General features: G+C 39.7%; 1 protein-coding gene across 2 annotated transcripts; it reads right to left on the reverse strand.

The window, feature by feature from the left end:
• Positions 1 to 241: 241 nt before the first annotated feature.
• Positions 242 to 23687, reverse strand: lrrc74b (leucine rich repeat containing 74B). 2 transcript variants are annotated; one of them, XM_061729868.1, is made up of 10 exons: positions 23426 to 23687; positions 18334 to 18505; positions 17607 to 17749; positions 13759 to 13891; positions 11205 to 11411; positions 7623 to 7732; positions 3818 to 3933; positions 3472 to 3523; positions 1009 to 1104; positions 242 to 905 (listed from the first exon to the last, which is right to left on the reverse strand). In XM_061729868.1, the coding sequence occupies exons 1-10, from the start codon at positions 23507 to 23509 to the stop codon at positions 789 to 791; spliced, it is 1230 nt and encodes a 409-aa protein (XP_061585852.1). In that variant the 5' UTR covers positions 23510 to 23687; the 3' UTR covers positions 242 to 788. The 2 variants fall into 2 exon arrangements, with proteins under 2 accessions (XP_061585852.1, XP_061585853.1); XM_061729869.1 differs by lacking the exon at positions 11205 to 11411 and having other exon boundaries at positions 3445 to 3523.
• Between the last annotated feature and the right edge of the window lie 399 nt (positions 23688 to 24086).

Here is a 24086-nt window from a genome sequence, read left to right on the forward strand (position 1 = left end):
TTAAATGTTAAATTTAATTGAACAGAAATTAGTCACAAAAAAAGGTCTTTAATGGACACTTGGCATTTGTAGATTACTTATTGTTTCATCGGTTTCCCACCTCAGTTCACCATACCGCTAACTGCAGAACCAAACGTTACGTAATCATTCAGGTAACTTTCATGCCTGCTTTAAAAGGTTGTCAAGAAATATACTTCCCTTCAATAAGATTATACAAATACACACATGTTTCACATCTCAGATTTTAATTGTATGTATCAGAAATTCAAAGTAAATGACGGGTTTAGAGCTCATTTGGAGGTGTGTGGGAGAGTTGTCCCGCTGCGGTAATACAGGTCTCTTATCTAAGTGGACTGTTCTTTCAGAGCTGGTTTCTCTATTAAACTAGTCACGAAGTGCTTAAATCCTTTTTGTGCAACCCACTTTCACTTCTTTTCATACACAATGCAGCACTCTCTGATCCTCTCCATCATTCTACCCACTGGTGTTATATAACGTCAGATCAGATCAGATCTAAAAAGAACCTAAGTACCTGTGTTCCGGGCCCATTTTTAGCGACTTGATCAACACTTGTCTTCAGGCAAATAAACAGTTTATGCTCCGATGGCCTTTCTGCTGATCTTAAAGAGTAGTATTTTTTTTAATTTACATTTTATTCCAGGGGATATATCCTCTTGGCTCCCTGAAAAAGGACTCGTATTCCTGTAGGAACCCATCTGTCAATTTAAAGGGGCCCTGACGAGATTTCTTACTTTTGCTGACACGTATTCCAATCAGAGTTACATTTTTCAAGGTTTTGCCTTTCTGGCTGTGACAACTCGACCCCTGTATTTTACTCTGAGCTCAGGGACTATTTCCTTCACTGCTGTATACAAATCTTCAAAATCCTGGTCGACTGTAATGTCCTAGACAGAGGGAAAGACACACAGAAGAACAGGCAAGTAAGTCTATGTCTTGCTAAAAAAAAAAGAAAATGACCTTTTAACGACGATGAAATGTGCCACTTACAGAAAAGTCCAGAGTGTCCATGGCTGAATCAGGGTTTTCCTGAACAGACTGAAGGATCCCGTAGCACCCAGCACTCTGGAGGGGGTTCCTGCCGATCTGAGCACAGGGTACAAATGTCAGCATGCTGCACCATCCGAGGGCACAGGACAATAAATCATTCACCACTTCATCTAATCTGTTCAAAACATCAGCATAATCTTGTCAACGTAGCTTAAGAGTTACTCAGCATTACAAACGGCAGTGAAGCCAAAGACACCTGAAAACACCTGAAACGTGGGAGCAGACTTTTGAAGCGTGTCCTCTGGTCTGACGAGACCGACCTTGAGCTGTTGCTGCTGTTTGCTCAGGAAGACTTAAGTTGTTTCATGTGTTTGGGTGAAAAAAAGACAATCGTGCCGATATTTTGTGGAGTGATGTTTAAAAATCTGTTGCCAGCAGTACTCGAGTTGTAAAAAAAAATCAGGGGGGATGGTGGATTTTATCATATGGGGACAGATAATTTGTGCTAATTACAAATAATATAATATATTACAAATAATAGCACTGACCAAAACACCTGCAAAATACTGCAGGAATGACATAGCAGCAGTTAAATGCAGCCTTCTGTAAGCTTTAAATATCCACTGGGCTTACATCAAATACATCAAAACACAACAATAAAAAACAGTTTTCTGAACTTTTCAATATGACTGATATCACTGCAAAAACTCAAAATGTTAACAAGAATATTTGTCTTATTTCTAGTTAAAATGTCTCATTTTCGTAAAAAAATCTCATTAAATTTAAAACAAGACTCATCACTGGAAAAAACAACAATTTTCACCTGTTTCAAGTAGATTTTCACTTAAAATAAGTAGAAAAATCTGCCAGTGGAACAAGATTTTTTTGCTTGTAATGAGAAGATAAATCTTGTCCCACTGGCAGATTTTCCTACTTATTTCAAGTGAAAATTTACTTGAAACAGGTGAAAATGGTCAAATAAGTTATTTTTCTGGTGATGACTCTACATGTTGAAATAGCAGTAATAACACATGCATTGATGAAATGGCATAAGGGATGGAAGGGCAGGATGGCAGTTTTACAGGAGGGATGATTTTGACTGTTTTTATTTCAGGGGGGAGGCCATCCCCCCTCATCCCCCCTCAACTCGAGTACTGGTTGCCACCCTGCAGCTTTGGGCAGTTGCTGATAATGAGACAATGATCCACAAAATTAAATTTGTCGCAGAGGGCAAGCAGTGGCTGTCAGAGCCCAGATCTCTACCCTCATCAGAGTCTGTGCAGGAAGCTCCAGGTTGGATGATCTGGATACATTTGCCATGGAAGAACAGGCTGAAATGCCTTAAGAGACTTGTACCAACTATCATGAGAGATTGCTGTTAGCTGAGTTTCACAGAGACTAAACTGCAGATCATTAACCGTCTGAGGGATGATAATTGAGGCCTTGGCATATTTGTTTTTTTCTTATTTCGGTTGAACACATCAGTAAAATATATAATTTCACTGAGATTTGTCTTTGAACTTTTAAAATGAAACATACCTCTAACTCTAACTGTTTTATTAATTTCCATGGAAATGTTTCGTAAAGGCAGCTAACGATTTTGACAGTAGCTCAATGATCCTTTATGGTTACCTTCTAATCCCGACAGATTGATGAACTGATCAAAGTTTTATTGCAGCTGTGCAATTTCATTTCCCTCTGAAGATTAACAGAGTAATATTGATCTAAAATGAATTAAGTAAAAATGTTCCAGTATTTCTTGTGTGTGTATTTACACAAGTGTATTTATTTTGTTAGTTGGTAGTAAGTACCTCAAATAAACATGTGAAACATGTTGCAGAAGAGAAGAGCGGTATGGATACGTGGACGTAGGCTGGTCCGTGCTTCTGAGTTTCAACGGACAAATTTGAATGCATAACCAGAAAGTTATTTTGAAAAGGAAAAACCAAACTTGTCAGGAAGCTCCCAGTGATTGATCTTTCACAACTCGTATTTATTGTTCAGTCAGTCATGCAGCTGTTGAAAGCAAGAGCACAATAACAGCCCTTTAAATATTTTTGATTTAAGAAGAAGCATCATTTCAAAATCAAGAATACGTGTAATTCCATCCAGAAATGTGCAAATCCATTAAACTACTGACACATCTTCTGATGTGTCATGTGTGCTGCTCTTAGTTTTTCACAAGTTTTCATGAATGCTTATTCGGGGCGGGGGGTAGGTAATCAATGTTATCAATTTTACATGCTCAGGTTTAAGAATAAGTTCTGTCTGCACAATTTCTTTCTCATTGTACTTCTTTGTCATGAACCTTATAATTCGGTTCTGGCACTGACACGAAAACAATATAGAATGTGGTCCATTTAGCGCTCCTGTCCTATTCTCTGATGCCCCCCCGTTGTTTGCCAAGCAAGAACCCATCTCTTTTCAACAGCTTACATTCAGAAATTTGATTGTCTTGTTTACTTTGAGGCCCATGGCGAGGTGGATGGCTCCCTCAGGGGGTATTCGGTTGTCACTGTGGTGAGAAACAAATATACAACAAAAATGTACGTCAGAGTGTGAGGCAAACCATCATAAAGTGTTATTTTTTTCCCCCCTAAATGATATGATTCATCCAGGCAGAAAAAAATTGCTGGGATTTTACAAAACAAGCTTTGCTTAATGGGATCAGCAAGAAGCAGGGAACGTTTTTGTGGCAGTGGGATGGTTTTTAAATAAGGTGGGCGATTATTTGAAATTAAAATTTCAACCTTTTACCCCATTAAACAAAGAGACTGAAAGTTCAACAAGATAATAAAGAGAAACATACTTCACATTCAACTCCTCCAACATATAGTTCTCTCTAAGTGCCTCTCCTAAAGCGACGGCTCCTCCTCTGCCGAGGCCGTTGCGGGACAGATCCAGTCTCCTGAGGAAACCATTCCCCTAAAACAGAGACAATCAGATCAGCCAGGTTTTTAATGCCAACATACCGTGTACACAAGCGCTAATGAAGGGGTATCAGACCTGACCTCAGTTAGCAGAGGAGAGCATATTACTTGCCCAAGCTGCTTATTTGCCAACGTGACATAACAATCTGTCTCACACCCACCATCTCACAACTAGAGCTATTGAAATCACTTTAATTACTACTCTTATTGTAGTAATTAAATGACTGAATTGTAGTTATTCAGTCATTTGGAAATAATTTTCTAGACTGAAATGATTTCCAAATGTTAAAGTCCACCTCTACAGAAGCTGAGGCTTTGGCACTTTGCTGGTCTGGAGTTTAAGTGTAGAGAGACACCGATTGTGCACAACTGAATAAAATAAATAAGAATTTAAAATCAATACAGCTATCACTTTTCCAAGAGGTGGACTTTACAGCAAGGGTGGGGGAGCTAAGCTCACAGAAATCACAAAACGTCAGAGCCACATCTTACACTCTACAAGCGTCATGATAATACGATTCAAACACGTTTGGTTCATTTCACATGTTGATATCCGGGAGAGAGCCTGGGCTCCCTGGGAGGAACTCCTAACCTCCAGACTTGAAACCGCAGCGTTTGATCAGTAGGAGTGTGAGAGTGTGTACTGTCAAGCACAGTGGTGGAAGGGTGATGATTTGGCCCTTCTTTGCACCCACTGGACCTGCTCACTTGAATCTGCTGAATGAATCTGATTCCAAATCAAACAGAGAATAAGAAATATTCACTTTTCAAGAGGGATTGTAAATTATCGTAAACTTCCGACGATTCCGTACATCGTACGGAAGTGGAAATTATCATACAAATAAGATAATTCTCATGCATCTGGAACTCAGGCTTCAAAGCTAAGCCAACTTTATTTATAAAGCACAAAGTGCTGAATGTATGAATGACATAAATGCAGAATTAAACAAATAATGTTTACAACAAATAATTAAAATCAGCATCCCACACTGGGTGGAAAGCCAAGTGGAGGAGGCAGTGAATCTGGGGGGTGGCCGGGGGGCGGGGGCCACCCGGAGGGCCTGTCTGGCCACCATACTGATCTGAGCGGCCGGGAATCGGAGTGCAAGCGCAGCACCTCAGAGAAGACCGTTTAACGAGTTAAAAACAAATAAAAAAGGATTTTAAAATGGACAGACAGGCTGGTGCAGTGAGGATGAAACACTCGTACGGATGCTCATACGTGAGCATCCAGGAGCCACTATGGTTGCAGAGCTGCATCAATAGGGGTGCTGGTGTGTCTACATCACATGTTTTGTTCCGGTCAGCTTCTCCTACGTTCTCTCCTGCGTGCTCTGGTACCGCCCTCTGAAAATCAAAGTGGACTCCTAACACTAAAGCTTAGTATCGAGGAAGAAAGCGACATGACTGACAGGGTGAAGTAGCCCTAAGAGTAAGAAGCCGGCCTTAAAGCTTTTCCTTAATTAGGAACTGAAGGCTCACAAGTTGTGCGTGTCTATCCTTTGATCTACAACCTGCTTCAGTGACTCAACTTCTGGAGAAAAACAAGTTTGAGATGGTAATCTTGAAACTTTCTTATAAAGTTTCTTTTCAATAGGAGACAAAAATAAGTTGTTGGAAAGAATCAGCCCTCCGACTACTTTAAAAAGTTCTCTAACAAGATTAAGTGTGGACTGCAAGGGCCATCATGTAACATGTGGAAGCGGGTTCTGCTGTAACAAGTCTCTGAGGGCCTGCGTCAATCAAACTGTGGGTGGGGCTCACTGATGAGGACCTACTTGAACATCCCAGTCATTATAATAAGGAAAGGAAAACTGCTCTTACAGCTCTAGCCGTGCGGTCCTTGATTAATACTTGATCACAAAGCAGAGCGAGTGAGTCGGCCGAGACATGAAACATCTCTTTCAATCAACGATGATCATGTTATCAGCTTTAATCAGCTGTCGTGTTATTATTGTTTTGTTTTGTTCAAATTTGAGACACTTTATTATTTTGTATGTATATATATATATATATATATATTATGTTATAATTTAAGAGGAAAATTTAATTTAAAAAAACAATGTGTCCATTCCAAAAGGAAAAGCATGTGTATTTCAGTTGTTGGAGTGGATCTATGGAATGGGTTGGGTGATGGGATGAAGCAATGTACAAATATAAATCAATTTAAAAAACGGTATAAAAAGAAGGTTATGGGAAGTTATTTGATTGAGGAGTTATGTTAAGGAATGTTGTGTTTGCTAGCTGGTTAGGTGCATGAGGTAAATTAGCAGCTATTTATTATTTATTATTAATATTTATGTTTAATTTATAATGGAGGTAACAAAGGGGCAGGGTTAAATAAGTTTTACTTCTACCTGCTCCTTTTCGGACACTGTTTTTTTCTTTCCCTGTTTGTATTACGTTTTTGTTGTGTTGTTTTTTTTTTTCTGTATGTTTTGAATTTGTTTTAAAATTTTATATTTTTTTCCTTATGTGTTCGTAATAAACAATTCAATCAAATCAAATCAAAATCAATCACTTTGAGACATCATACTCCTTTTTGAGATGTTTCATCTTGCTGATACGCAGTGAGACCTGGTACGGCATATATTGTGTATTACACTGTGTTTTTACCATTAGTGTGTTTCATGCAGTTATACTTCTGCTCACGGGCAGTTCTTCATGGCTTCTTGGAGCCCTCTGCCCACTTAAAGGTAATCTTAAAGGGGAAGCAACATCAAAGTTTGTTTACAGGTTTTTAGGGATTACATATGAAAATTAAGTTGCATAAAACATTATGATTTCAGTAGCTCCGGGGGTGTTGCGCTAAATTAAAGGAAACTCACCTGAGGCACCTTAAAACTCTGAAAATGTAAAGAATCTGAGGAAATTAAGCCACAATCAAGAGAGCTAGTACTAGACTTTATTGATTTTTTATTTAACATGACTTTAAGCAGCAGGATTTTGGTCCATCAGAAACTGATCAGAGTGAATAGTCAGACACTGACTGCGTTTACATGCACTCAATAACCCTTTTAAAACCCGAATATTAGCAATAACCCGGTTTTGCACGGCCATGTAAACAACAATAACCCCTTTGAATGACACGAATTTGCTCATATTCGTGTTTTTAAAAACCCAAATATGACCCCTGGGTTACTCCTTTTAAAACCCGAATATTCGGTCATATAAACGCCAAACGGGATATCCCCATCAAATGGAACAGGAATTTGTTTTGTGCGCATGCTCGATTCGCAAGGAATCCTGTTCTTTTGAGTCCAGGAAGTTCTTATAAACATGGAGAAACGCAAGACCAAGCCACACTTTTGGAGTGAGGAGGAGACTAATCATTTTATAAATGTAAAGAAGGATATGAACATTTTGGCATTTGTAGACGGTAGAAAGCACCGGGATAGCGAGATTTAAAAGAAGGTGAGCGAAAAGTTGCACGAAGCAGCTTTTGTTTTGAATTTGGATACAGGAAGAAGAAGCGGAAATGACGGCAATTGCGTCATGACGTTCTCCGTGCGTCGCTGGTTGTATCGGGATATCCCGAATGATTAATTACCATGTATACAGGGATAACCCTGTTTGCTCACGCATGTAAACGGAATATTCTCAATGTTTCAGTAACCGGAATATTAGCAATAACCCGAATTTTGACTGCATGTAAACGTAGTCACTGATTTCCAGGTGCATTACCCCGAGCCCGCTGGCCAGCATCACCGCTCCCTCCCCTCTGATGCAGTTCCAGGCCAGACTCAACGATCTCAACCCCACGTTCTCTGACAGAGAGTCGCCGAGGAGGCGGCCTTCGGGGGAAAAACAAAAAACAGAGAAATGAAAGACTGACCACAGAACAGTTTTCTGCTCTGCCTCCGCCAGTTCAGAGACTTGTGTGCGATCACCCAGGATCGTGTTCACGTATGCCTTCTTCTCTGATAGCAGAGCTCTAACCAGCGTCTGTGCGTGGATGGATGTGCAATTTCTTCCAGTGGTTTCTGGGAGCATTTCCGAACACACGGAGTGCTTATAGAAGCAAGCATACTTTTAAAGTAGCCCACATAAGGGCACGAAGATCATGGAAATCCAATATGGACTTTGGGTCGTTATCAAATGTGCACAGGTTGCGCCGGATTCATTTATTGATATGATATACTGCAAAAAAACTGTAATAATCAAAGTCCTTGCAATTAAACAGTGAGGATCAACACTCAAGCAACTTACATCTGAGAGAACAAACAAACAGAGAACAAATTGTTTCAGGTTAGTGTCACTGAGACACAGGCTCTCATTTTCAAGAGAGACCTGTGACACATAATAAAAACATCACAAACAGTAAATAATAAAAATGGTAAAAATACATGCTCAATATCCTCATCAAGAATTATATAACACATTCATATGCAGTTTTTTCCAGACTGCTGAACCTCTTTACTTCTAATATTCATGTCCCTCACCCGTTAACAATTACCTGATGTTCTCCCAAGTGCTTTACCTTGTCTTTTTTGTCTTTAAGGTGCTTTTTTCCTTTTTCTTTTTACTCCCACTTACATTGACAGGCTTTTAATGTCCATTTAAAAAACTTTTTGAGGGGTTGATGAATCAATTTGTCATTGAAATCGGATGACATTTAACCGTGTTTGCCATCAACTATAACTATGTCTTATCTCTGGATGGTTCTTTTGTGGTGTTACACAACTGCAGGAGTGAGCGAAACCTTTAGAGACGTGGGAGGGAGGGTTGCCATCATCCCCTCACCCACACGAGTATAATGTTGTGTACAGCAAGTGTGTCACTTTCACGGACAAATCATCCAGGACGATGCGTTTGGTTGGACGGGCATCAACACCATCGCATGGATGTGTGCTTCTGATTGGTCCTCTTTCTCTCTTCACGGAGGAGAGCTCTCACGGCTGACGAGGATGTCCTTCCGATATTTCATGGCACAGAATAAAGAATTCAATACGTGGGGGTGAATCATACCTGCTCACTCGGCAGTAAGACATGGTGGCGTTCCTTTCCCTACAGTCAGATTCATATTCAATTACCTAAATTAGATGTTCGGTCTGCAGCTCTGCCATTGTTCCATGAGGGGCCAATCACAAAGCTCATCCCCATGATAATTGAAAGAGGTTTTAATGAAGGCAAAATGTCCCTGACCTTTGAATGCCACAGGCTGCTGCTGCTCGCCGCCTGCTGTCCTGCGTCGATGGAGATGAGGCTCTGCTAGTGAGGCAAAATTCTTTTATAGGAATGGCCTTCCAAAATATCTAATGATAGAGGATCAATGGACACATGGACTCACAGTGGCCACAGCTTAGAACAGGGGTGTCAAACTCATTTTGCTTGGCGGGTCGGATTTGACCAATTTTTTTCTCGCGGGCTCAAAATAACAAAAACGGTGCGGAAAAGTTTTTCTCTCATTCTTTTTTTTTTTTTACTATTGTTATCTAATCCAATATCAGTTTAGTTAATTTTAAAGGAAATATGCACTTTGTTTACACTCTAATTATGTAAAATATATTTCTTCAGGATCTTTTCTTGAAATTTCTCATTTTTTTTTCAAATTATATAAGATACTTTTAATATCATTTTACAAAGATAAACAGAAACAAGTATGTTTTTTTTATATTTCGCTTTTTTATAGGAAATTTAATTAAAAGCAAAATCTTTCTTATTACATCCGAGAGTGTTTCTTTGTGATTTAGAGATTTTTCCAGTACAATTAAATGTATTTATTTTTAAAAGTTGGCGCGGATATTTACGCCAGTGTGTCGAAAAAGTCAGCACTTCTTTTTTAACGGTTTTACTTTGTCACTATCCTCGTATTCAAAAACTGAAATTCTCAGAATAAATATCTTCCATCATCTTTTTTAGCAGTGATATTTTTCCTGCGAAAATATATAATAGTAGTCAGTTAATAAAAATAAACGACCGTCTACAAAGAAATAAAATCGGCAAATGCATTCTAGAAAACTAAAAAAATGTCGAAAACTGCTCTCTTTATGGAATAACGATGGATTTGTAGAAGAAATATATTATCGGATATGCTGCGATTCATGGCAATTATTTATGCCTTCCTTTTTAGTAAATAAACATTTCGTTTTTTTGCGTTGGAAACTTCTCGCGGGCCGCATGAAAATCTCTCTCGGGCCGCATGCGGCCGCGGGTCGCACATTTGACACCCCTGGCTTAGAATCATTCGACATGAGAGCTTGTTCATTAATTTTCCCAACTGATCCACCTTACGTGTCATTTTAAATTAAGCTTCTTCCCTTCGCAGCCATTTCTACTGGTACAAAACGTCCTGGACCGATGAGGCTTTCTTCAATGACTCAAGAGCCACTATTCAAAACATCCCAGATGGATGCAGAATTGCCAGTAACACCTTGGATCGATGGGTTTTCATTGAGAAACCAACAACAGTCATCTACTGTCGTTTCTACTTCACTGCGCACATATTTGGATGACTTTTGTAGATACTAGTCTGGCTGTCGCTCACATGCTTCGCCTCTCTTTTAGTCGTATCCCTATCCAACAGATTCTGCAAGTGGTTTTCCCGTTGCTGCTAGCGCCTGGAAATCCAAGCAGAATCCAGAGAAATCGGACTCATTCTTTGGGTTAAGAAGGAAAAGACATAGGATCGCTCGCCAGGCTACCTGCAGGTTCAAACGTCAGCGTGGAATACTTCATGACGTCGTCTTGTGGAACCCTCTGTGTAACGCCACCAGTTGTCCACCACCTCGGTATCTTTGATTTGCATTCAAGCTGTTGATCATAGGAGCAACATCTGAGACTGAAAGCAGACTTGTGGCGCTGAGAGAACTCAGAAAGCTGAGCAACTTAAGGTTCATTAAACCGTCAAGAAGGAAAAGACAACTTTGAGTGGGAGGGATATGAACTTTCCGTGGTTCCTGGAATGACAGCAGAGGAGCTGAAGAGGCAGTGTTCACATCAAGAGGGCAATATAAAATGTCAAGGCTTTTTTTTTGATAAAATGTCTCAAAACATGAAAATAAATTTGTTAAAAGCATCACCTGACACATATTTTATTCCACGCACCTTTGGGCAATTTTGCTGATGGATAATATCAACAGGCAGAGAATTTGAGTGAACTTGTGCTGCTCGTGGAAAACGTGTGCATGTAAAACAGTCTGGGCATTGATGTTTAATACCAGCCTAATAAAAACGGGACTCAGTGGTGGTGTCTCATGCTCTGAAAGGCTTTGACCTAACATCAAATACAAGGCCGTTGTCATGCCAAACTCATTTCTTTGCTACCTGCGTGCTCTCCCAGAGTGTTGTGGCTCAGGTCGAGGTGCTGCAGCGTGGTGTTGGTGGTAAGTGCTCGGCTCAGGCTCTCAGCGGACCGGTCTGTGAAATGGTTTCCTGACAGCTGCAGGCTCACCAGGGTGCTGTTCTGATTAAGCATGCCAGATATGGCTCTGGCACCAAAATCCCCAAGTTTGTTGTCAGACAGGTCCACTTCTGCAGTTTATACACAAATGTCCACATTTAAGAACATGCACGGAAAGCTTTTTACAAGGATATAACAAAGAGATTAGTAAGAAATGTAAAAACAAATGGGTTTTATATGTTTTACCAATACCAGCTTTTATCTAAATATCATTATTACAGTTTCACAATTGGTCTCATATCTTTCACAATTCCTAAAATGTGTGTAAATCCAATCTAAAGAGTAAAAACTTATCACTGTCCTCTTAAAAACATGATACAGCCAGGTCCAGAAGTATTTGGACAATGGCAGTTTCTAAAAAAAAAGATTTTGCTTTAATTGAACCACCAGACTGGATATGGAGGACCAAAACCGACATAATTAAAAATAAAACTGAAATATATGTTTTGTTTCTACTTTTCCTTATATGTGGATTGCTTGTTTTTACACTCCCTCGTCTCCTCTTTTTACTCTATCTTATGCATTTCTGCCTCATTATGGAATGAGGAGGGCGGGGCTTCTCGGTGCAGCTCCTCTACTATTGGTTAATAAACAGAAGGAGCAGGATCGGGCCAAAATCAAGACTATTGCGCAACCGGCGCAACGGGATAAACACACTGGGATAAACATACACACCTCCGACATTGGTTGAAGTTTATCTGTAATGCTGCTCTCACTACATTTTTGTTCACACAATCAGCCTCACTGAAGACTGAATATTGTGTAATGGGTGAATTTCTGAGATGATCTATTAATGTTATGTGATGTAGGGGGGTCAAAGGGACATTATAAAACAAACAAAGCAGCTAGTGCATATTAACTATAAATCTGGACATTATTTCTATTAGTTTTAGTCTTTAGGTTGCATCAAAGTTACAAGACATGGCATCTACTATCTAGGAATTACGAACATCTTAAGCCAAGTTTCACTGATTGCGAAAAAGTGGCAAGGTGAGGTCCATTCCCTCATTACTTCAGGACAAATGAAGCAGATGAAAGGTCTAAAATTGAAATCTGATTTGGACTTGGCATCTGGCAATTAATAATGTGGTCCTTAAAATGACAACATCAAAGCGGCTGGAAGAGACTAGAAGACGGTGGAGGAGTGCTCAAGTGGATCGCAAAATCCTTTCCACAGCATCAAAAGAAGTCGAGAATACTCTGGGGATGGTTGACGTCTTTGTCAAAATCGACATTCAAAAGATGCCTTCATGAAAGTAATGACAGAAGGTTTACAACCCGAACAGAGCCAGATTTGAATTTACCGGAAAACAACTCAAACAAACAAAAAATAGCCTGACATTCAGCCAAATGCAACAAAACTACTGAGAGGACAGTTTCTCCCAGTGCAGATGGATAATGACCGTTAAAATACTGCCAAATCTTTATTTAAGTATTGAGAACTATGTTTACAGTTATGTCACTTTATCCAATTTTGTTACTTTCAAGCCTTTGGAAATTGATTTAAGTTTCTTAAAATAGCTGTAATTCCTTAATGGTAAATGCATTTTTTTTAACTCCTAAAATATAATTGAGAGTCTACCCTTTAATAACATATTGATTATTGATTCTGGTGATGATTAAATTGTTGGCACACACGTGCTGCAACAGGTTTGACAAAGGTTTAAGTTTTTTCAACTTCTGAAGCAAGCAGCCCCTCAAAAATGACAAAACAGACCCACAATTAATTTTGGTAAAGCCTGATGTCACTGCAATCAAAAGTCCGTGGACTGCTGTTGACAGCTCCATCCTGTATGTAGTCGCCTAGCAAATAAACGGCAAGATAAACCAAACAGAGACAAGTTTCAAGCTCAGGCCTCCCATAATTCAAGAGAGATGGCACATCTGCTACAATTATTAATCTAAAACCAGAGGAATCGGTCACTCACATGGGTTTTGCACGTGCATCAATGATTGAGGGGGTTGTCCCTAATCTACTTACATGTGGATTCAACTGGATTCTCACTCATTACATATGAGTGGTGTATAATGAAGCATGGCCTTGCGTGACAAGTCATCCTCCATGAATATTATTTTATGTTCCTGAACCAAACATCTGAAATGATCTTATATATAAGATATATATATATATATATATATATATATATATATATATATATATATATATATATATATATATATATATATATATATATATATATATATATATATATATATATATAATATAATCTTATTACAGAAAGAAACATAAAAAAGGACCCAGTTGATAAAATGTGTGATGTTAATGCAACTGGGGTGATAAAGTTGTACAAGTGGGAGTGTGCACTTTTGCAAGAAAAAAGTACCACTGTGTGTTTCTGTGTGTGTGTGTGTTTGTGTGTAAAGGGTAGTAAAATGCTTGAGAGCCAATACAACCACCTGTAATGTAATGATTTTCCTTTAACATCTCTGCTATGGCAGCTCCGCCCATTCCCTCCGTCCAATTATCTCGCAGCTTCAGCCGCAGAATGGAAGTGTTGGTTACCAGGGAAACCGCCAGTGCTTTGGTGCCCTGGAAATACACAAGCAACCCCACTCCCACCATCAAAGTGAAATTCTGCTGTTGGTTCACTGCAGTCCATTTTCTTATCAGTATTCCAGTTAAAAGAGTAGGTGCAGGTGGGATGAGAGAAAGAGCGAGGATTATCAAGCCTGTGTGAGACAAATTAGACAGAGGGGAGCTGTGTGAAGGCAGGGGTCAGTAATGAAACTCACAGTCCATGAAAATTATAGTTTGCACTGCAGCTAGTGAGAAAGTACAGGGTGTGAAGCCCCATATTAGTTTGGCCTTAAAATTGAGGAGAAACGGCTACATCTGAAGACGATCTGTTTAAATGTACGCACTCATGTATATTTACATTCATTCATAAATCCATTGAAAGTGATGCCGAAACATTAGAAAGCAAGTTGTTTATTTCGTTGGTTATGATAAAGCTTTTTAAAATTGATTGAGATGTTATCGTGGGCTTAACAAAGGTTAATTCATTGTGAGGAAAAAGAAAAAGTGATTCTTTTCTGTTTGTATACGGCCAAACTGAATAAGGTTTTGTGCTGTAATTACATGTAGATTTGTTAAGTTCAATATTAAGCATTCCCACTTTGAGACTGACGCGGTAATTGTTAGTTTTTTAGCTTTTTACCAAAACGTATTGACATTATATCAGGAATAAGGGCTCAAAGAGCAGACTTTCAGGTCGTGTGGAGTTGAGTCCCAGTGAACTCTGAAGATGCCGATGTGAGCCTACAAAATATGATGAAAGGAGTTCTCAGCGCAACTGAAACGTGTCATCCTACAGCAGTCAAACAACACCCGAGAGAAAGGCAAATCATTAGATCGGGCCAAGTGAACCCCAGCGAGCTGAGCGACATGAAAGTGCATGGATGTTGATAGAAGATAACTCTGCTGGATGGTTTCTGGTGAGGAACACCCTCTAGGATGTCATTATATCATTATCAAAGTACATCATCAAGATACAGTGTGCACACCAACATGCAAACCATAAACGGACGGATTTGACTTTGCCAAAAAAAATAAAAAATAAATGTCAAGACGTGAAACATCATTCTTTGGACAAGTGTAACTAATGATCAGCATGCATAATTGCATAATCAGCAGTGTGACAAGGAGGTTGTGTAATCACATGTGCATGCATGTTTCCCCGTGGCAATCAGTCATCAATATTAACTAATAATGAGACAAAACATGGAAGCAGCTGGAGAAGTTCTAAAGCTGCGTATGTTCTGACATCACAGCTCCGCTAGCAGAACCACGAGCTTATCTAAAACACATGTTTTTGGACGGTGAGGGGAAGCTGGCATGCTAGCTCCGCTATATATATAAATTATTAGGGGTGTAACAATATATCGTGCCACGAAATTTTGCGATATAAAAACATCACAATACGTGTCATGGAGGTGACAAAGTGTATTGCGATATTGACTAGTAACGCGCATCCGACCGCGCCTCGACCCGCGGACCAAAATCTTCCTCTGCTCAGAAGAAACTAGTACCGTTTTGGTCCCGATCACGGGACTCTTGCAGGGTGTTGAGCTCTGAACTTTTACTTATGTAAGGCTGGTATAGAGTTAAGCCTTACCTTATTAAATTAAACCTTTTGAGCATGAATCTATCTTTTTTATGATGTAAAATTGTATGTATTTATTTACTTTTATTTATTTATTTAATTTTAGTTGATACATTTCTGGAAAAGAAAAAAGTCAAATCATACATGAGAGAAACTATTCAGTTTGTGGCAAAATATTTGTACTTGTATGAAACTGAAGATGCATAATGCAAACCTGACATTTACTTTTAGTTCAGTTTGTGGAAAAAGGTTGGCCTGGCTTTCTCTTTAAAACGTAAACAGTTATAAAGCATTACAAACTGTAACAATAGAGCCACGTACAGTATTGTTTTCATATGTTCCTCATTCAAGGTTGTTAAAAAATACTGCTATAATATCGTATCGTTATCGTGACCTCAATATCGTGTATCGTACCGTATCGTGAGATTAGTGTATCGTTACACCCCTATAAATTATCCATCCATCCATCCATTTTCCGCCACTTATCCGGAACCGGGTCGCGGGGGCAGCAGTCTCGGTCGGTGGAAGTGAAAGGTAAAACATTTTTAAATATCATAGGAAATTTCTAAAATTGCCTTTATTTTGACAGAGGGCAGGTTCAGTATGAGCACCTGAACCCAGGTAAAATTGATCTGTTGAGTAGAAATAAATAAATAAAATAAAGGGGTAGCATGGGTTGGTGGTTTAAATTCCAGAGGAGCAGAGTTTGCATGTCCTCTGCCTGCTTGCATGGGTGTTCTCCAGCGTTCCGGCTTCCCCAAACAGTCCAAGAACACGTGTTTCAGATAAACCGGTGGTTCTAGATTTCCCAAAGGAGTGAGCGTGTGTGGTTGTCTGTCTATATGTGGCACTGGGGCGGACTGGCAACCTGTTCAGGGTGTAGCCCGGCCTTTCACCCGTAGAGAGCTGGGATAGGCTCCAGCAGATCCCCGAGACTGAACTGGAATAAGCACCAATGGATTATGGTGGATGGATTAAAACAAAACAAAATGATACATAGCAAACACATAGGCTGAGAATGTTTGTCTGAATATTGGGGGTTCTTCGATTAATTATCATCTTATATGATAATTGTTAAAAAACAACAAAACCAGGTAAACATGCAGTATATACAGTATGTACTGCATATGAGTGAAAAACAAGTATTTTGCCCAAAGTGTGCACACAATACTTGTTTTTGATTCAGTCAGAATGCTTTCTTCTGGAGAGTTTTTTTTCCAACATTGGTTCACAATGACATCATAGAGGTTTCTGTGGATGGTCATATTCTCCAGGCAGTCTGTGTTTACAAAAGTAAGCACTTTATTGATCATTTTAATGTGAATGTTTACAACTATGCTGCAGGGATCAAGTGTGTTTTCCTTCCCAGTGGATTTGCTCGTTCCTCTGACCGAGCATTTAGCTTTTGTTTATAGGATGTTTCCAAAGAAGTGTGTTTTTTGTCACACAATTTAGTGGATGCAGTTTGTTTTTCCCCACCATTAACAAATTAAATGTATTTGATTCTCTTTAAATATTTCATTGAGGACTGTTTCACGAACAAGATCCATTTCTGCTGGATTTGCAGAAAGACATCTTGTTTCATGGCACTGTTTGGAGTGAAGCCCTCCATGCATAGTGAGAAGATCTTTTTTTGTTATGGCCACTATACCAGAGGGGTTATCTAAATTTCGGGCAGATTATGAATAAATATATATACATGCAAAATAACCAGTAAAGTTATGCAACAGGAGATTCAAGCACATAATTTGCAGGATGGAGATTCAAATCTGGCTCAAACATGAATGCTTTTAAATATTGAGATTATTAACAGAACACATAGAAAAAAATTGTGTTAATAACCAATTATGTTAAAATGCTCATGCCCGACCCGGAACAGGAGTCGTGCCAGAAACTCAGCTCATTGGTAAACCTCCAGAAATTTGGCAAATCAAAAACACTTGAGACAAATCGACCCGTTTTCAGGAAGTGCAGCATCTTGTGATGGTCGTGTCATTCTGAAACAAGTGCAGGCTTCTAGAGGTGTGCTGCATCCTAAACTACTCTGAAAATGTGCATACAGTACTATTACTATGGGAATTTTACAGTTTGTCCTCTGCTCTCCTCAAAAAGACAGATTTCCCTGATTTACAATGACAGTACCTTTGGCCCGAGACCACGGTGCATCAAATCCAGCTCTTTATCTTGCATGTGGTGCAGGAAGTAAGAGGCAGGAACCACCTGCAACATTTCACACGCCTTCAAGTAGCACTCCTTCTCTGTCGAATCATATGTCTCCTCCTTTTCTGTAAGATAAACACAGGCACATACATCTGAAATGTTCATCATCAATCCCTGTTTGACAAAGGACAGACGAGGCAATCTCAAACCAGAGCTGGACCTTTGGTACTGTTTCAGTTTGGTGCTGAAAACTCCCTTGCGGCTGATTGTGCCCCGTCATGAGAGCTCATTCTTTTTTACTTCTGTTGAAAAGGAAGACTGACACAAAGACTGAGATGAAATCATTAACATGCAGAACAGGACTCTGCATGTGCTCATGGACAGGTTTCCGTTTTTTTTTTTTTTTCATTAAATCATTTAGACAAATTGGATTGCAGAGTAGAAAGGATGGAACTGATGGGGTAACAGGGCTTTTCCTGCGTGTTCTGATAAAAATAAAATCCAGAGACACCACGAAAATAATTTTTGTTCTTGGTGCCTGATGTGACTTCAGCCAATAGATAAAAGGATGATGGGATCAATTTCAATTGCATGACCCTCTTTGTCAGGCACCTTTGTTTCCAGGAGACATCACACCCATTATCGTGAAATCTAATAACCCTCCTACGCAATTTATCTCCTTTACCCAGAAAGAAAAACCAACCTGTACCTCTCAACTCCAAATCCATGTCATACTCCTCATCAGATGTCACACTCTCCTCTCCCTGAAGCTCCCCTCCTCCACCCTCCTCCATCTTTTCTCGCACCCTCCTGTCAGGGCCTGAGTGTTGGTGCTCTGGCCCACGCGAATCGACCTCAGTCTGGTTGATGCCGGGCCGCTGCTGGATGGAGAAGGAAAAAGAGGATATTGAAACTGATACCTGCGTTCTGGACAAATGCAGCCATAAATGTGGATGGATGGCTTATTCTTCCAATCCTTTCTTGCCACCTCTCTTTCAACTCTTGAACCCAAGGCTGCTACCCCCTCCTCCCATCTTTCACCATCTATATGTGCTTACGTCATACACATGCACGCTCTCAAAAACAGCATTCTTTAGCACGTGATTGTGTAGAATGCATTTTTTTTATATAAACAAGTGTTTTTATTCCCAAAACTAGCTGCATTCAGTGCATTTCTTATATTTACAGTATTTACAATCAGCTCCAGCAAGACCACTGTTGATTTAAAGTACAATAATGAAGATGTTTTTAAAGTGTAACAGCTTTGATAAAAGAGTTGTCATTCAGCATTCATAATTTAGCCCTCTACGGTATCATGATGCATCAGGATGCCAGTTGGTAAAAAAAAATATTTGGGAAGTTAAAAAAAAAAAAAAAAAATAGACCAAGTAAACATAATCAAGAGATATTTTTAAAAAAATATCTAATTTTTTGGTTATTTTTTTTGTCATTGTTTCCCCATAGCAACACTGTACAGTAGCAGAAATTAATGAAAACAAGAAAGTTTGGTTTATAATTGTAAAAGCCTTAATCTAAATGGCCCCCGGTAGCATTGACAGTTAACAAGGCAACTTTTCACCAACCACGTTTTCCATCCACCGTGAACTGTAACTGCGTGGGCCGGGGACTGTGTGTGTGTGTGTGTGTGTGTGTGTGTGTGTGTGTGTGTGTGTGTGTGTGTGTGTGTGTGTGTGTGTGTGTGTGTGTGTGTGTGTGTGTGTGTGTGCGTGCGTGCGTGCGTGCGTGCGTGCGTGCGTGCGTGCGTGCGTGCGTGCGTGCGTGTGTGTGTGTGTGGAGGGATTTAATGGGTTTGTAACCGAATGCTAATGTTGTACCATAGCGGTTTGAGAATCACAGCAAATTTAAGCAAAGTAACTTTTTAGGAATTCAAGAGTATTTGGACAGTCGACTGAAACAAGTGGATTAAAATTTAAATTAAAATTAAACATATAAAGAGCCTCCCATATTCTGGCATTTCACTATTTTGAAAAGACCAAACCAAAATAACCTTGTATCACCATGATGGAACGTAAGTAAGTACGTAAGAAATGAAAGTAAGGAGAAGCAACAGCCCACATCTCTACATCACCAGTCCAACATGACGGAGACGGTGTTAAATATCAGCATGCCTGGGTTTAAGTGGAACGGTCTCAGCCAGTACGTTTACATGCACAACACAAATTTGAATTGTTGCCTTAATCCGACCAATATCGAAGTTTTAACATCCACGTATACTCCTTACCGTGGATTCACACCAAAAGTGTCACCTAGGCGTCCAGCTGCCATTCATTGTCTATGAAAGCTCGCTGCAAGAGGCGGCGGAGACGTCCAGAGCGTCAATTTGAAGTTGAGAGAATCTCAACTTTATGCAAATAGCAGCGGTGCCACCGAGGCAGCGTCCAATCACAGACCGGGATTCCCAAAGCAAGAAGCCTCAATGCACATTGTATTTTCGTGTACAAACTTACACTCATTCACATGCACACACGAGCATAGCTGTGCACTAAAAAACTTATTTTATCAGGAATTAATATGTTTCAACCAGCAAACAGACATTTTTGCTGATTTGACTGCCGTTTTTACCTGAACTAAACGTTTTTACCTGAACTAAACGTTTTTACCTGAACTAAATGTTTTTACCTGAACTAAACGTTTTTACCTGAACTAAACGTTTTTACCTGAACTAAATGTTTTTACCTGAACTAAACGTTTTTACCTGAACTAAATGTTTTTACCTGAACTAAATGTTTTTACCTGAGCTAAACGTTTTTACCTGAAATTAATATTTTTACCTGAACTAAACATTTTTACCTGAACTAAATGTATTTACCTGAATTAAATGTTTTTACCTGAACTAAATGTTTCTACCTAAACTAAATGTTTTTACCTGAACTAAATGTTTCTACCTGAACTAAATGTTTTTACCTGAAATACATGTTTTTACCTGAACTAAATGTTTCTACCTAAACTAAATGTTTCTAACTGAACTAAATGTTTTTACTTAAACTCTGCTCATGTGAAACTGATGGTTGAGGAGCTGTATGGTCTGAACTATTTTATTTGCTACATTGATCCGAGGCAAAATAATAAAAAAAACGTGCTTATTAATCACAAAACACAGTTTTAACAATATGACCAAATCCGCTACGACCCGGTGTGTCAGTGTTCACTGCAGACAGACTGCAGCTTCACCGGGAGCAACAGCTCACCGATAGATGCTGTTGATCCGCAGACCGACCTTGTTAAGGAGCGTCAAACTCTCTCTTGTGTAGGTGGAAATAACACGGAAATATAAAGAAAGGCTTCCCAAAGAAAGGGCGATCCATGGTGAAAGAGGAAACCGAAGATGTGCACACTATATATACTATACCGCTTTTTTCCCTCCAGTTTTTCCCTCCAGTTCTGCAGCCCCGCCCCCTGCAGGCGTCGACAGGCGGCAAGCAGCACGATGCAGGCGTCCTGAGCGACCACAGGAGATTTTTGAGCTTTCGGTGTGAATCCACAGTGAATCGGGCCATAGTGGAACTGATTGAGATCGAGCTGTTAATGCCAGATAATTTGTCCTAATCCAAGTTATTCCAGCATGTACACCAACCCACGCTTAGCCGAGCTACTGACCGCCCCGGGACCCCCTTCTGGAGGTGGCGACACCACGAGAGCGGGAATATCAACAGTTACGGCATCACACTGCACTTTTTGCAACGTGGAACCAGAAACCATAACTCATCTATTCTACCACTGTGCTCGATCTCTCAATTTCTGGTCTCAATTTGAACAATATATAGTGTATAAAATCAAGATAAACATCTCAATTGACTGTAGGAGTGTGATATTTTATTTTGTCCATGAAGAAAATGACATCACTTTTATTATAAACTTGTTCATTCAAATTTCACATACACAAATGTAAATACTGCAAAACTCCACCCCACTTTAAAGGTTTCTTACTTGAGTTTAAGAGTACAGTATCCCTTAAACTGACACCAAACAAAGTACAACATCCACCAGAAGTTTTTTTAGATAAATACTGTAGCCTATTTACATTTTACTTATTTATTTTTTCATTTACTTTTTTCTTTTTCTTTTTCATATTTTATTTATTCACTTGTTTATGTGTCATTCTCCTTACTTCTGTTAATTTCACTGGAATTTATTTATTTTTTTGTTACATATACTGTATATTCGAGCACTTGTCTGATGTTCTTTGTATACAGTATAACTTCTCAATAAAAAAAAGCATCATCACAACAACATGGTAACAGAAGAAAAGGGAGACTTTGCTGCATCTCACCTGCAACATGATCAGTTAAGTATGAACGACATTTACAGAGCTGCTGCATCATATTTACACATGTTGTTGTCCTCCTTCACGCTTGTTTACTAATTGTACCGGAAGAATGCGAAAGTGCGGCGGAGTCGAACCACCTCACTCAATGATTGATGGTCTTCTCGTGCATGTTTACTTGGATTACTCTGAACCTCCAGTTTAATCGTGAGCTAGATTGTTGCCAATAGCTGGATTTAGATGTGCACGTAACCGGACTGACTGTTGTCCCAAGACGTGACTGTTGATAGAAGTAACAGCATGAATTCTGAGGTGACTGTCTCTGCTCACATTCAGCACAGTGTAGCAAAACTGATGGGACACACAAATAATGGCCCCAAAAATACTATGAAAGAAACTCAGGAGTTTTTGAAGGAAAATGAATGAGTTATGACAGTTTCTTCCCCCAAGCTGTTGCTCTGATAAACTCTCGTCATTCAGCCTCAAAATAATCAACCACTGTGCAATAATAATAATAACCACAATCATATGCTAACAATGCACCTTCCAATAACCATATCTATCTCATACTGCTGCACCTTTCACTTAAAAAAAAAAAAAAAAAAATTGTATATATGTTAGTAACAGCTGTCATTTGTCTATTTACCATACAGTGAGCGAAATAACCGAGTCAAGTTTCCAGTCTTGTTTGACCTGACTTGGCCAATAAACCTGATTCTGATTCTGATTCTGATTATTCTTCAATCGCCAAGTCAGTGTTTTGATATCAGTCTAACAGAACGTACTTTCCAGCTGCTGAAGGCAAAGTTGAGGGCAGAAAGGCCTTCAGAAAACAACCGAAGGTTCGTCTGGTAAAACATCTCCAGGAAGGAAACTGACGCTGCAGACGTCAGGGACTCACCGACCACAGACGACTGGCATCCAGGTTTTAAACAAAATATAATGATATTTCCAAACATATTGTTTTGTCCAAGTATGTTTGAGTCTCTGAAAGTGGAGACACTTTGCTTAAAATGACAAATTCCTAAACGTCTCTTATTTTTTTGTGAACGGCTCATTTTAAAATTATCGTGGTGGTATATAACGGAAAAATGGTTGAAAACTCTGTCCTCGTCTAAATACTTCTGGACCTCGCTGAAGGTAGTTTTATTGTGGGATTAAACCAACTTCAAGGGCGAGACACCGTGTTCCCCCCTGCTGAGTAAATTCTTGAGCGTGCGTGAGTCAAAACAGTGATCCATAAAACAAGAGCGAGCTGGTCTTTAGCCCTCACTTTCCAGCGTGCTTTTCCTTGCCTTGGGCAAGGATAGTGCTCAGACGTGCTCGGAGGGGGTTGTTACGACCTCCGTTATGCTCTAGTGGGTCTATCACACTATAGCACTCTCTCTGGTATTTGATTTTAGGTTCCTGCAGACATGAAAATATGTGGTACCTGGAGTCTCATTTTGCCCCACCTGCTTGTTCAAACTTCACCTTTTTGAAAACTTTGATTTCAGCTTCAGGACTAGCCTCCTACCTCCTCCAGATGCAGCTCCTCTTTCTCCGTCTCCACCTTTTCCAGCAGAGAAAGAAGCACCGCCGGCTTCTTTACTCCAGCCATGTCTGTAACACTGTGTGAGTGCTTTATTAGGACAAAGATATCCAGCTGCCCCTGTGCAGAAATCAGATTACCTCGGTTCTCGTTCCAAAATCCTAAGCAGGTGGTAAAATATATGTGATGCAAGTTAAATCCCTGCAGTGAGAGTTCATGCAACCCATCTAACTCTGCAGCTGCAGCCAGAACAGGCTGGTTGTTTTCTGTTTAGGGTTGAGCACCAACCAGAGTCCAGAAATGTGTAAAGTTTTGGTCGGCTTGTTTTGTTAACAGGTTGCCATGGTGCCAAGCAACATTTCAGTGCTCGGCGTGCCAGCTCCGGGCGCCATGGCGACAAGAAGCAGGAAACCTGGGTGGGTGGGTGCAGATGAAGTGAAGGGATTGTTTAGGGGAACTTTTTTTTTTTTTATATAAACCCTAACCTGACCTTTAGACTAAAATGTACCTATCTTAAACAGTTTCTGCCACTCAGATAAACCTCTCCAGTTGGCTCTCCCACGTTATCCAAACAAGACAAATAAACCAAACAAACGGGTTGACTTATTCTGTAAATATTTCTCTTTATTCATAAGTAAAAGCAAAG

Source organism: Cololabis saira, chromosome 9 (assembly GCF_033807715.1).
Source record: "Cololabis saira isolate AMF1-May2022 chromosome 9, fColSai1.1, whole genome shotgun sequence".
NCBI lineage: Eukaryota > Metazoa > Chordata > Actinopteri > Beloniformes > Belonidae > Cololabis > Cololabis saira.

Coding starts and splice junctions, on each gene's coding strand:
- lrrc74b (XM_061729868.1), bottom strand. CDS start 23,509: ATGGCTGGAGTAAAGAAGCCGGCGGTGCTTCTTTCTCTGCTGGAAAAG. Junction 11,412..13,758: donor GGAAAATCATTACATTACAG/GTGGTTGTATTG, acceptor TATAAACTGCAG/AAGTGGACCTGTCTGACAAC. Junction 3,934..7,622: donor TGCTGGCCAGCGGGCTCGGG/GTAATGCACCTG, acceptor TCTCTGTTTTAG/GGGAATGGTTTCCTCAGGAG.